This window comes from Trachypithecus francoisi, unplaced genomic scaffold (genome assembly GCF_009764315.1).
Source record: "Trachypithecus francoisi isolate TF-2019V2 unplaced genomic scaffold, Tfra_2.0 Lachesis_group17, whole genome shotgun sequence".
Taxonomy (NCBI): domain Eukaryota; kingdom Metazoa; phylum Chordata; class Mammalia; order Primates; family Cercopithecidae; genus Trachypithecus; species Trachypithecus francoisi.
In genome coordinates, this window is record NW_022681462.1 from 82,072,197 (window position 1) to 82,085,920 (window position 13,724).

General features: G+C 40.3%; 1 protein-coding gene across 5 annotated transcripts in view; it reads right to left on the minus strand.

Moving 5' to 3' along the window:
- Positions 1–13,724, minus strand: part of HADHB (hydroxyacyl-CoA dehydrogenase trifunctional multienzyme complex subunit beta) — a 53,639-nt gene that overhangs the window by 10,171 nt on the left and 29,744 nt on the right. For all 5 annotated transcript variants that reach the window (XM_033176333.1, XM_033176336.1, XM_033176334.1 and 2 more), the window contains exons 5-10: positions 11,132–11,176; positions 7,403–7,502; positions 4,015–4,102; positions 2,095–2,282; positions 1,581–1,761; positions 468–589 (exon numbers count right to left, since the gene is read on the minus strand). In XM_033176333.1, the coding sequence (XP_033032224.1) occupies positions 468–589; positions 1,581–1,761; positions 2,095–2,282; positions 4,015–4,102; positions 7,403–7,502; positions 11,132–11,176 (724 nt within the window). The remainder of the gene's footprint in view (positions 1–467; positions 590–1,580; positions 1,762–2,094; positions 2,283–4,014; positions 4,103–7,402; positions 7,503–11,131; positions 11,177–13,724) is intronic.

The window sequence follows — 13,724 nt, forward strand, 5'->3', positions numbered from 1 at the left end:
GGCCTGGAATGCCTTTTAAAATCCTTCCTGAGTTGGCTTTCACTTTTCCTTCAAGATTTGCTGCTCAAGTGTTACCTCTTCCAAGAAGACTCTCCGACTATCCCCCGATCTGTGTCAGGGGTTTGACCTAAGCCTAAGCCTATGCTTACAGCCATCACAGCATCTCACTATATTGCAATTGTCTATTCTTTTCATTTCCAGGGCCCACCAGAAGCAATAGAAGTTTTCTGAAGTTTTCTGAAGAAAAGAGCTTTTGTAGCAGAATGGTGGCTGGATTAGGTGACTTCTCGGGCCTTAAAACCATGATTCCATTTTTTTTTTTTATGACTCCACTTTCACATTAAAATGAATAACTATATTGTTACCCTCTATTCATAACACACACAAAAAAATTTATATTAGGCTTTTCTACGGAGAGTACAGAAATAGAAAAGTCACTACTAAATACAAATAGCATTGACAGTTACCAAGAAAGAAGAATTTGCAGCTGTCACTGTGCCGTAGGGCTTGATGAATGCAGGTTTTAGTTTGGCCATCTGCTCCAGTGAGGAAGGACGAATGCCATTATCTTTGGTAACTGTATCTTTTCCTATTAAAAAAATGAATTTTTTTTACCTCTTTGGAACTATAAGCCTTATATATCTTCTCCAGAGAAATATGCTTTAAAAATTACAAAAACAAATGAAATATAAACCTTACCTATTCACTAGAAGGAAAGTGTTTTATAATTATCATATTATCAAATTTTAAACTAAAGTCTTTTTTTTTTTTTTGAGATGGAGTCTCGCTCTGTCGCCCAGGCTGGAGTGCAGTGGCCGGATCTCAGCTCACTGCAAGCTCCGCCTCCCGGGTTCACGCCATTCTCCTGCCTCAGCCTCCCGAGTAGCTGGGACTACAGGCGCCCGCCACCTCACCCGGCTAGTTTTTTGTATTTTTTTTAGTAGAGACGGGGTTTCACCGTGTTAGCCAGGATGGTCTCGATCTCCTGACCTCGTGATCCACCCGTCTCGGCCTCCCAAAGTGCTGGGATTACAGGCTTGAGCCACCGCATCCGGCTAAACTAAAGTCTTAAAAGACAGTTGGGAAATCATCTAAATGCTTTACTAAAATTAGGACATCCTATTTCTTAAGACATTCATTCACAGTTGGTTATTCTAAACAGAATTCAGACGATTCAGGAATTTTAAAAACAGGCATGTATGTAGGAACTAAAATATACCAGCAAGATCTAAAAGGAGACTCTGTTTGTCTTACTTTTTTTTTTTTTAATTAGAGATGAAGTCTCACTCTGTTGACCAGGTTGGTCTTGAACTCCTGGCCTCAACTGATCCTCCTGCCTCATCCTCCCGAAGTGCTGAGATTAGTGCTCAGACCTTAAAAGGACACTCTTGTAGAAACTTTAAAAAAATGTTTACCTATTGTTACAACATAAATCAAACTTTGTGTCCATATTTAAGAATAAAGTCTGAATGCTTTGGAAACAGAACCAACACACTTATTGAAAAATCACTTGGGATTTTTTTGAGTTTTAGGAGCAATTCAGAACTCCCTAATTAGTGTCATGAAGCATTTCATTTTACCTGGTACTCTGAAGGGTACGATATCAGAAAGGAGTCCTTCATCCTGTGCCTTCTTGGCCAGACTGTGAGAACGCAGTGCGTATTCATCCTGTTCCAGCCGAGAAACAGCAAAGGCGGCGGCCAGTCGGTCTGCAGAGTGGCCCATGGTCTCACTGGTGGAGAACTCAGCAACCGCAGGAAGCTGGGAAAGGAGATATCCGAGAAGCAGGTACACCGTTAACAGGTGTTATTCCAACACCTAGGATTGTTCTGTGTTATTTGGAAAAGTTAAAATCTATTTGTTTACCATTAATCAATCAAGACCAAGACAAGGAAAGTTCTTTGTGAGCAGAGAATCTCTAAAGAAGGCTCACAAATTAAAGTTTTCTACCCACTATGTTTTTTTTTTCATCTTGACCAAATAACCCTTTCCTCTAACTACAGAATCTACACCTACTACAGCATAGCAGAGTCCACACTGCAATACCTAATTCTAAATCTCTGCAGTGGGATGCCCTGCAAACACAAGCCTTACCTCAGGTGCTAGGAAATTCAATCGGAATTTAGAGATTAAAGACAGTCGCTGGCCCATAGATTTGGCCTTATTGAGATCAAGCATCAGTTTTCTCATTTTCCTTGAGTGACGAATAGGGACATCGGACATCAACTCGACACCACCTGCCACGATCACATCACACTGGCCAGAAGCAATCAAGCCAACGCCTACAGGGCACAGGTTATACTTCATGAATATCTTTTACAGAAAATAACATACCATTCCAATTTAAGCTTCTTGATTAAAAGGCTGAATAACAGTTATCAGCTTTGTACAACATCTATAATTAAAGTTTTCAACTTTTCAGAAGAAGTAAGGTAATTGTTTTAAATGACTAAAAACACACTCAACACGTTAGAGAAAAACAAGTTTCATTCCTGCCATATGGACATCAACTTCTAGAAATATCCATTGGACCAACTCTTGAACAAATCATTATTCCAAACCAGAACATCTTGCATATTTATACGCTCCCAGCTTTAGTTTTAAGAAATATTTTTTTATCCTATAAAGAGAATGTTAACTTCTGCTACAAAGCAGAGAAATTCCAGCTGTTGAAATGTAAGGCAGGCCCCCTCTCTCCTTATGGCCACTATTCTCTTTTTTTCTTTTTTGAGATGGAGTCTCGCTCTGTCTCTCAGGCTGGAGTGCAGTGGCACGATCTTGGCTCACTGCAAGCTCCGCCTCCCGGGTTCATGCCATTCTCCTGCCTCAGCCTCTCAAGTCGCTGGGACTACAGGTGCCTACCACCATGCCTGGCTACTTTTTTTTGTATTTTTAGTAGAGACAGGGTTTCTTTGTGTTAGCCAGGATGTTCTCGATCTCCTGACCTCGTGATCCACCCACCTTGGCCTCCCAAAGTGTTGGGATTACAGGCGTGAGCCACCGCACCGAGCCTATTCTGTTTCTCTAACCAGGAGTTGGTCACATGCTGCCTAGAGTGGCGAACACCCCCAGTCACGGGCATCATTCCCTGCCACATATGAGGTGGGCTGCCCACCTGGGCCTTGATGTTACTAGACGAGCGTATGATTACTAAATCTTTCAGGCTTCCTGTCTCTTCACACTACGGGCTGATGCTACAAAATACCCCGTAATTTTGTTAAGATTTGTTAGGGGAATTTTCAATGATTTATAAAAATGCCAAGGATGCGGGAAGAAAGTGAAGGAAAGAGCTGTGCCATCTAAAGCAATGATTTACAAGTATGGTAGTGGTGAAGAAAGGAAGACCATATTTTTGTGGGAAAATACCATATCTGAAGCACCAGGTTGAAAGCCTGGCAGGTTGTAAACTATTTACTCATGCTTCAGATGCTGAAGTACCTTCCTAGAGATATACTCTTCCATTTGATAATCCCTGCTGCAGCCAGCCACATTATTCACAGAGGAACCACACCAATGGTAACATCCCTCAGGTATGGAGAGCAAAAAGAGAGGTTAACTACGGTTAGAACTCCCAAATTTTAAACCTGACCTTTCTTTTTAAAAAACACAAGCAGAGATCTGTGCTAATCTATCACTTCTGCTAAGAGTACTTTTTGGGATGAGCTTGGTGGCTCACACCTGTAATCCCAGCACTTTGGAGGTTGAGGTAGAAGGATCCACTTGAGGCCAGAGGTTTAAGACCAGCCTGGGCAACATGGTGAGATCCTGTCTCCACAGAAAACTGAAAAATTAGCTGGGTGTGGTGGAGCGCCTGTTGACCCAGGTACTTGGGATCCTAAGGCAGGAGGATCTCTTGGCTCAAGAGTTTGAGCCTGCAGTGAGCTACGATGGTGCCACTGCACTCCAGCCCGAGTGACTGTTTAAAAAAAAAAAAAAAAAAAGTACATTTTTATAACCAAGTAAAAGACAAAGGAGGAAAATTAACATGTACTGTCTGCTTCCATTTAAACATACCTGTGGTCATGGCTTGGTTGGCAGAGATACAAGCCATGGTGACAGTGTGAGCAGGAGTCTTGTCAGAGAAGCCAGCTCCAAGGGCAGCCTTCAGGAAATACAGTGAATGAAATGATCACTCTAAGGGAAGGGCATCATGTAAATGATGCTTTGAGCACCAATCTTTATGGTCATCTGAAAAAGGTTTCAGTTTAAAATTCTCCAGAGCAATATTTAAAATAAAATTAAGCCCATCACAGAAATGGTTTACTAATATTTAATCATGCCGTTAATTGACAGGTATATGCAAAATTCCTGCTGGCTGGTTTCTAGTGCAGACATGAGGCTATAATACTCTTCTAACTCACCTAATTTCTTATCGATGCTTTGCTCAGGGCCTTCAAGGATATCAATATACAATTTGATTTTAACTTGTTTAATGTTCAAATATACTTAAAGGAACCTATTAAAGACAGTTGGTGGAATGATGATGAAATATATTATGGGGTGGAGTCCGCACGATCTGTGTTATCAGGTCTCATGATCAGTCACAAAGCTTAGCAACAAAGCAAAAGTGATTAAACATGAAAATGATTTCTAAAGAACTGACCATTCATAAACAGAGTTCCCACTCAAGACCCTATCTGCTTTACACCTATCTTTCTGCTCACTGCCAGCTGTTCTCTCTTACTGACCATCTGATACTTCAGATAGCACACTGCAGACCCAATGCAAAGATGAATTGGAAAACTTGCCAACTATACAGAAGCTCAACTCAATGAAAGAAACTGGAGAACTGCCTCAGTTACAAGTGCTCCTGTGAACAAGTAAGGGTCAGACCAGTTAACAAGTGGCCAGGATGATGGCATAATAGGTGATACAGAGAGAATAATTTGTCATCTGAGCAGCTTTAAGAAAAACTGAGGTCATCATTAATCTTGTAAAAATGGCCTCTACTATAATGGCACAGTGAAAGTCAAACATGAAATGAGGACATCTATAATTTTATTATACTATTTACTAGGGGAAATTATGCTGCCAAAAACCAATCAACGTCTGATCCCATTTTTATTTATGTAAATCATTAATGCATAGTTGCAACTATAAAATACTTATTTTTATAATATTAAAGTTTTACTTTAGAAATAAAGCTTCCAGATTTCCCCCCACATACACACCCACACACTATTTACTATGAAATACTGGATCCCATTATAGGGAATTCATTTTTAGTACTCTTTTCCAAAACTACTTATCTCCGAATGCAAACTCTCCTATAACTTAGTAAAATGTTTCCAAAGTCTCAATTAGAGATTCAATGTCTCTTAACTGATTTTTACCTTTATACTTATTTACTTTTATGCTATTTACCATCATCTATAGAAACAGAAATGTGTTACAGTGATGTATCTGCAACATGACCTCCTTCTAGTTTTTCCAGGTAGGCCTGAAACTAAATGCCCAACCTGCTTTGTTGAGAACGTCTGCCGGGCACCTGCACATCAGCCTCTCAGCATAAACTAATCCGAAAGGAAGAGAGACGCAAGTCTCTCGGGGGGCAGGAGAGAAGAGCTCTGCAGCAGGGCAAGTATAAAAGGGGCATTAGGTTGCAATGGCTTGATTCTCACAAGGGCCTTTCTAGTATGTGTTGCCCTTGGCCCTAGATGACTCTCAGGACTGAAGGAGCTTTAAATACAGTTGGCTATTGGTGACCCTTGTCCACACACTTCTATTGAAAGTTTGAATAGCTCTCAGGGCACTAAGGGAAAAGGAAGAAGATGCCTCTAAGTTGGAGAACAGGGAAATATGCTGAACCTTTCAACAAAGTCAGGTTCATGGCAACACCAGAAGCCTTTTAGGACTGTATACTAACATTATTAATATAGGCAATAGAGCTTAAGAAATTATTTGGCTGGAAATTATGTTAGCTTTTAGGCTGCAATACAGCTTTAAAGTGACATTCTCATAATGTATCCCCTCAACCCAGTCTTTCCATGCAGACACTGCAAAAATTACCTGGAGTATAACATAACTGGTATTAGAACAGGGCAGGCAGAGGGAATCTACCTCCTGTCAATCAGTAGCTGAGATCTGCATATGGATGTAAAATTTCCAGGAAAAAATTCAGAGAAAAACATTATAGCTTTAGTTTTAGGAAAAAAAAGAACTGAATTACAGAGAAAATGGAAACATGTATTTATTTTTATTTATTTATTTATTTTTTGAGGAGGAGAAGGAAGAAAGAGTGGGATAAAAAACTGAGCAAGAGGAGAAAAGAGCAAAACAATTTACTATTTACATCTTGAGTGCTCTTGTAAAAGTCACTTGGTTATTTTCAGAATATAAAAGTTGAAAATATATTATGAGCAGCTTGATGTATTCACAAAATTGTCATATTTGAAACATCCAGAAATGTCAAGGTTCAAGGAAAAACAAAAAGTTTCAGAGGGGAAATAAAATCTCTTCCTGTTGTTAATTCCTTCCTGTCCCTCAACAGCACATAGTCGATCTTTGTCGGCTTCAGTCATGCCAGGCTTTCAGCAGTTTTAACATTTCTGACAGGTACAGAGGTGGAACAGAACAAATACTTTCAGTCCTGCTTATTTGCCCTTCTCTCTCAGTCGACAGTGATAGAAGTTATTACCCTCATAACTATACTGAAGTCAGCAATATGGCAAGCACAGACCAGAACTAGGGAAAATGCTGAGTACAACAAAATGTCCTTTTGGTGCCAACTTCATCCAAACAATCGCTTTCAAATTGAAACAGCCCAGAAGACGTGTTTGGACTTGCTGTAGGACACGTCCTAGAAGTTCCAAGGCCTGTTATTATCTTGGTTGCCCAATCGACACTACATGGAGCTATGCCAACTAGGGCAAAAGTAAACTTCTGTGAAATAGTTTTAAGAAAGCCAAACTGCCTTACGTGCCATCTAGTCAATGGGAACAAATGAGTAAGCAAGGCTACTTCCAGCTAACAAAAACCAAGTTATGAAATTAATTCTCTGCAAAATGTTGAAATTTTAAATTAACTGGAAGCCATGATATCTAACATTACTAAAAATACTATCAGCCACACTTTGCTGATCTCTATTTTCCTAACACAAGAGACAATGTCCTAAACTAGCTAAAATAATTTATTTGATTTACAGTAAAGTATGAATATACACTAATACAGTGTATGTCACTTGATTTATATTATAATTCTTTTACATATTGTGTATGTCATTTGACTTATATTAGAATTCTTTTACATATTAAATAACACATTACCCAAGCTGTAAAATCACATTTTAGGTCAAATGTAACTGAACAGATTTTAAAGGCTTTTATAAAGTAACTTCTATTAATTGAAATTCAAAGTGATTCTACTATCACTCTTTAAACAACATAAAGTTTGTTTTACTCACCTCTCTAGCCACATTGCTTGTTTTCACTTCCTGAATAACTGTGCCAAAGATGATATAATCAACTACTTCCTTAGGGACACTAGTCCGATGCAACAAACCCCTGGAAGTAGAAATCCAAAGCAAAGAAGCATTTCACACATCAAGGCAGTGCCAGAGATCATCACACAAAACACTGTGCTCCTTAAAAAAGGTTAGCCTTGCCGGGCGCGGTGGCTCACGCCTGTAATCCCAGCACTTTGGGAGGCCGAGACGGGAGGATCACGAAGTCAGGAGATCGAGACCATCCTGGCCAACATGGTGAAACCCCTTCCCTACTAAAAATACAAAAAAAATTAGCCGGGTGAGGTGGCGGGCGCCTGTAGTCCCAGCTACTCGGGAGGCTGAGGCAGGAGAATGGCGTGAACCCGGGAGGCGGAGTTTGCAGTGAGCCAAGATGGTGCCACTGCACTCCAGCCTGGGTGACAGAGTGAGACTCCATCTCCAAAAAAACAAAAAAACAAAAAAAAAAAGGTTAGCCTTGAATTTGAAAGGACAGAGATTGTATCTTTTCTTTAATTTCACAAGTATTTGGCACCTTCTCAAAGAAGAAATGAATGAAAGAGTGATTTTAAAGTCAACATTTGATGCTCAATTGGTAATGAGAAGTTAGAGAAGAATAAAAAATAATTTGGAATAGAATAAAATAGATAAATCTATAAATTAATTAATGTTAGTAGAAACCAAAGTTCTCAGTAAAAAAGAGAGACAAATATTCAATCAAAGAGATAAAGCAAAATCTCCCTTCAAACTATTAAAAAAAATTTTTTAAAAAAAGTAGTTCTGGGTATGTTAAATTTTAGTCTGAAATATCAATATCAACAAATGATTGAAATAATATATACATTCTAGTTGTGCCCATGAATAGAAACTAGACACAATAACACTGCAGTAGGAATGAGCACTCCCTGAACCCAGACTTTTTTTTTTTTTTTTTTTTTTTGAGACAAGAGTCTCGCTCTTTCACCCAGGCTGGAGTGTACTGGAACAATCTCGGCTCACTGCAACCTCCACCTCCTGGGTTTAAGCGATTCTCCTGCCTCAGCCTCCCGAGTAGCTGGGGCTACAAGCGCCTGCCATGACGCCTGGCTAATTTTTGTATTTTTAGTAGAAACAGGGTTTCACCATGTTAGCCAGGCTTGTCTTGGACTCCTGACTGCAAGTGATCCACCAGCCTTGGCCTCCCCAAGTGCTGGGATTACAGGTGTGAGCCACTGCACCCAGCCCCAGACTAGGTTTCTAAATGCCATTCCCCATTAAAGGCACAAAAGGTTTTTTAGGAAATGACTGATACCAGGTCCAAAGGAAAGTACAAAGTGAATCTCCATCTTTTTTGTGCCAAAAGTAAGGAAGCACTCAAAGATAAATGGGACGACATCAGCTGGGCACAGTGGCTCAAGCCTGTAATCCTAGCACTTTGGGAGGCCGAGGCAGGTGGATCACTTGAGGTCAGGAGTTCGAGACCAGCCTGGCTAACATGGCAAAACCCCGTCTCTACTAAAAATACAAAAAAAAATTAGCTGGGCCTGGTGGCGTGTGCCTGTAATCCCTACTCAGGAGGCTGAGGCAGGAGAATTGCTTGAACCTGGGAGGCGGAGGCTGCAGTGAGCAGAGATCGTGCCATTGCACTCCAACTTGGGCAACAAGAGCGAAATTCCGTATCAAAGAAAAAAAAAAAAGGACAAATGGGACCATATCAAAAACAGGAATATGGGGTATACACACTTGTCAAAACTCATCAAACTATACACTTAAAATCTGTGTACTTTATTACATGCAAATTATATATTAACAACCAGTATTATACTAAAAAACAAAAGGCACACTGGAGTCAACTTGAAGGAGTGCCAGATAAAATGTGAAATAAGCTGAGCTTCAAAATGAGTAATGACGAAACTTGGCTATAATGAAATAAATAAATAAAAATCTGTAAGTCCTTATCAATTCAAAAAACTAAAAGAGGGTTAGATACATTGGCTCACGCCTATAGTCCCAGCTACTTGGGAGGCTTCGAGGTTGCAGTGAACTATGATTGATCAAGCCCCTGCACTCTAGCCTTGACTCTGTCCAGAAAAAAAAAATCAAAAATTTAAAATAAAAAAATTTTTTTTGAGACAAAGTCTTGTCTATTGTGCTGCCTGGAGTATAGTAGTGGGATCAGAGCTCATTGCAACTTTCACCTCCTGAGCCAAAGTAATTCTCTTGCTTGGTTAATTTTTAAAATTTTTTTCGTAGAGATGGAGTCTTGCTATGTTGCTTAGGCTGGTCTCAAACTCCTGGGCTCAAAAGATCCTCCTACCTTGATCCTCCTGCCTTGGTTTCTCAAGTGCTGGGATTATAGGTGTGAGAAACCATGCCCAGCTGGTAGATGAGATTTTTTAAAGGAAAATATGCATACAGAGAAATGCAAAACTCTAAGGAATAAAACTTGCAAAATGCCTTTCAAAAAGAGAAAGAGGGAGAGATCCAGTTTTTTTTTTTTTTTTTTTTTTTTTTTTTGGTGCGTGTGTGTGTGTTTTGAGATGGGAGTTTCACTCTTGTTGCCCAGGCTGGAGTGCAATGGCGTGATCTCGGCTCACTGCAACCTCTGTCTCCCAGGTTTAAGGGATTCTCCTGCCTCAGCCTTCCAAGTAGCTGGGATTACAGGCATGCACCACTATGCCCAGCTAATTTTGTATTTTTAGTAGACACGGTTTCTCCATGTTGGCCAGGCTGGTCTCGAACTCCTGACCTCAGGTGATCCACCCACCTCAGCCTCCCAAAGTGCTGGGACTACAGGCGTGAAACGCCGTGCATAGCCCAGTTTTTTTTTAAGGTAGAGAAGAGTCAGTCAAAATACAGAAGAAAAATCATAAAGGCATATTACTAAGAAATCAATAGAAGACAGGTGAGTATAGCTTACAGTGTCAAGTGCTATAAAGTACAGAGACAGAGGACTGAGAAAAGATCGGTACATTTAGCAATCACAAAACCATTATTAAGAGAAGGTTCTGAAGTATGGTTTCTGTAAAACAAAGGGAGAATGGAAATAATGATTATACAATTAGAGGGAACTGATAGTAAGGAAACAGAAACAACTGCCCTTTCACTCATGCTTGAGGTCTCGCAGGAAGAGAAGAAAAAAAAACAGAGTTTAGAATGGACAGAAAGGTCAACTGAAGGGTTTCTCCAAACTAAGAAAGAGCTGTGGTTGGTTGAAGACACAAAGGCAAAGTGTCAATGGAAAATGAATGAGATAATGCCTTACATGTTACTTCATCCCAGAAGCAGCAACACATTTCATGACTCTCACCAAATTATTCATCCAGCCCAATCTTATTTAACTGCATCTAATTTTAGATTTTTACTTGGTTTGCACATGAATCTTCAGGTGTCTTTTAGGATTCTTTCTAGGTAAATATCTACATAATCTGTTCAGTTACCCTTATACAAGTTCCTAAGGCAATCACCAAATATATGTATTGTGTTTAGGCTGATCAATCGAGTCCTGTGGCTAGCTAGGATAGCATTAAAATATACTGTCATGCTAAGACACTGTTAAGCCTGCAAAATTAAGATTGATGATATTCATAAGCTGCTTAAATTTGTGTAGTACAGATGGTGAAAATAAGAACAAATTGCTATTTTATGTGTAAAAACTGGAGAAAGTGCCTTTAGTGAAGTAAGAACGGAAATGAAACTGCATTTACTTACGTAAGTGCTGCTCTAGCCAAATCATGTGGCATCAGGTCTTTATATCTGGGGAAAGAAAACAAATAATTTTTTTTTTTTTTTGAGACAGAGTCTCGCTCTGTCGCCCAGGCTGGAGTGCGGTGGCGCGATCTCCACTCACTGCAAGCTCCGCCTCGCGGGTTCACGCCATTCTCCTGCCTCAGCCTCCCGTGTAGCTGGGACTACAGGCGCCGCCACTGTGCCCGACTAATTTTTTTTTTGTATTTTTAGTAGAGACAGGGTTTCACCGTGTTAGTCAGGATGGTCTTGATCTCCTGACCTCGTGATCCACCCGTCTCGGCCTCCCAAAGTGCTGGGATTACAGGCGTGAGCCACCGCGCCCGGCCAGAAAACAAATAATTTAAACCGAAACCTTACAGCTCCAATGAAAACTTTTCATTCTATTTGAAATACTCAGAGATCATCTAACACATGCTGCTACAAACACACTTAACTTTACTATCCAAGGCAATTCATCATTTCAAATGAAGAAATAGTATGACTTCGCTATCTGTCATCCTTAAAAATCTAGCAAGCCTTAACTCCTACTGAGCTTGCTAAGAATCAAACACAAGTGTTGTCCAATACCTTAATGTTCAGCATAACACACACTAAATTTTCTTTAAAGTGAAGCCCCACCTTTGGGATCTCTTTTCCTTTAAACATTTTATTTTAAAAGTGTATTATTTATTTATTTTGTAATGCCTACAGGGCTACAGGTGATGTATTATGACTTTTGAAGAAACTTTTTGCTTTTAAGTAACTTGAGATTTACCTGAGAATGGAAAGAGGCCGAGCATGGTGGCTCACACCTAGAATCCCAACACTTTGGGAGGCTGAGGTGATATGACTACTTGAGGCCAGGAGTTCAAGACCAGCCTGGGTAACACAACAAACCAGACCCTGTCTCTACAAAAAATATTAAAGATTAGCCAGGCGTGGTGGCATGGATCTATAGTCCTAGCTACTTGGGAGGCTGAGGTGAGAAGACTGCTTAAGGCCATGAATTTGAGGCTGCTAGGATCACGCCACTGCACTCCAGTCTGGGCAGCAGAGCAAGACCCTGTCTAAAGACATAAATAAGAATTGGAAAAAGGGTGTCTTTTTCACCCTCCTTTTTTTTTTTTTTTTTTTTTTTTTTGAGACGGAGTTTCGCTCTTGCTGCCCAGGCTGAAGTGCAATGGCACAATCTCGGCTCACTGCAACCTCCACCTCCTGGGTTCAAGCAATTCTCCTGCCTCAGCCTCCCAAATAGCTGGGATTACAGGCGCCCGCCACCATGCCCAGCTGATTTTTGTATTTTTAGTAGAAATGGGGTTTCATCATGTTGGCCAGGCTGGTCTTGAACTCCTGACCTCAGGTGATTCGCCCGCCTTGGCCTCCCAAAGTGCTGGGATTACAAACGTGAGCCACCGCACCCAGCCTTCCCCTGCTTTTTCTAATACTGACATCTTACATAACCATATTATACTTATTAAAAGTAAGAAATGAACATCAGCACAATACTATTCACTAAACTATTAGTTATCTGAATCTCACCAGTTGTTCCACTAATGTCCTTTTTCTGTTCCAGGATTCAATCCAAGATACCATGTTGCATTTAGTTGTTATACCTCCTTAGTCTCCTTCAATTTGTGACAGTTTCTCAGTCTTGTCTTTAATGACCCTGACACTTTTGAAGACTGGGGTTATGGATTTGGGGGAAGAATATCACAGAGGCAAACTGTATTTCTCTTAGCTTCGTATCAGGGGGTACGTGATATCAATATGACTTACTACCAGTGATGTCAACATGATGATTTGGGTCAAGTGATGTCTGCCATTTACTCCACTATAAAGTTACTATTTTTTCCTTCCTTTACTCAATTTGTTAGAAGTGAGTCACTAAGTCTAGCCCACATTCAAGGGGAGAATTAAGTTCCACCTTTCAGTGGCAGGAATAACACAGACTTTGCTGACATATGTCGCAATCATCGTAGTAACTGATAAATATTTTGGGGGAGATTCTTTGAGACCATGCAAATATTCTGTTTCTTCTTAACATTTCACCTAATTTTAGCAATCATTTGTAGATCTTGCAGCAAGTAGTATGTGGTATTTTAATGGTTATTTTTCCCATTCTTTATTTTATTTGTTTTTATTTTTTGAGACGGGGTCTCACTCTGTCACTCTGACTGGAATGCAGTGGTACAATCACAGGTCACTGCAGCCTCGAACTCATAGGCTCAAGCGATGCTCCCACTTCGGCTTCCCTTGTAGGTAGGACTACAGGTGTCTGCTACCACACCCAGCTAATTTTTCATTTTTAGTTTTTGCAGAGATGGAGTCTCACTTTGTCTATGCCAGTCTCGAACTCCTGGCCTCAAGCAGTCCTCCTACCTCAGCCTCCCAAAGTGCTGGGATTACATGTGTGAACCACTGTATACAGTCCTCCTATATTTATTAAATCAAAATTCTTCTGTAAGGAAGACTTGTTCCTTCTCATTAACTCTTTTTTTTTGAGACAGAGTCTCATCTGTTGCCCAGGCTGGAGTGCAGTGGCACAATCTCGGCTCACTGCAACCTCCACCTTCCA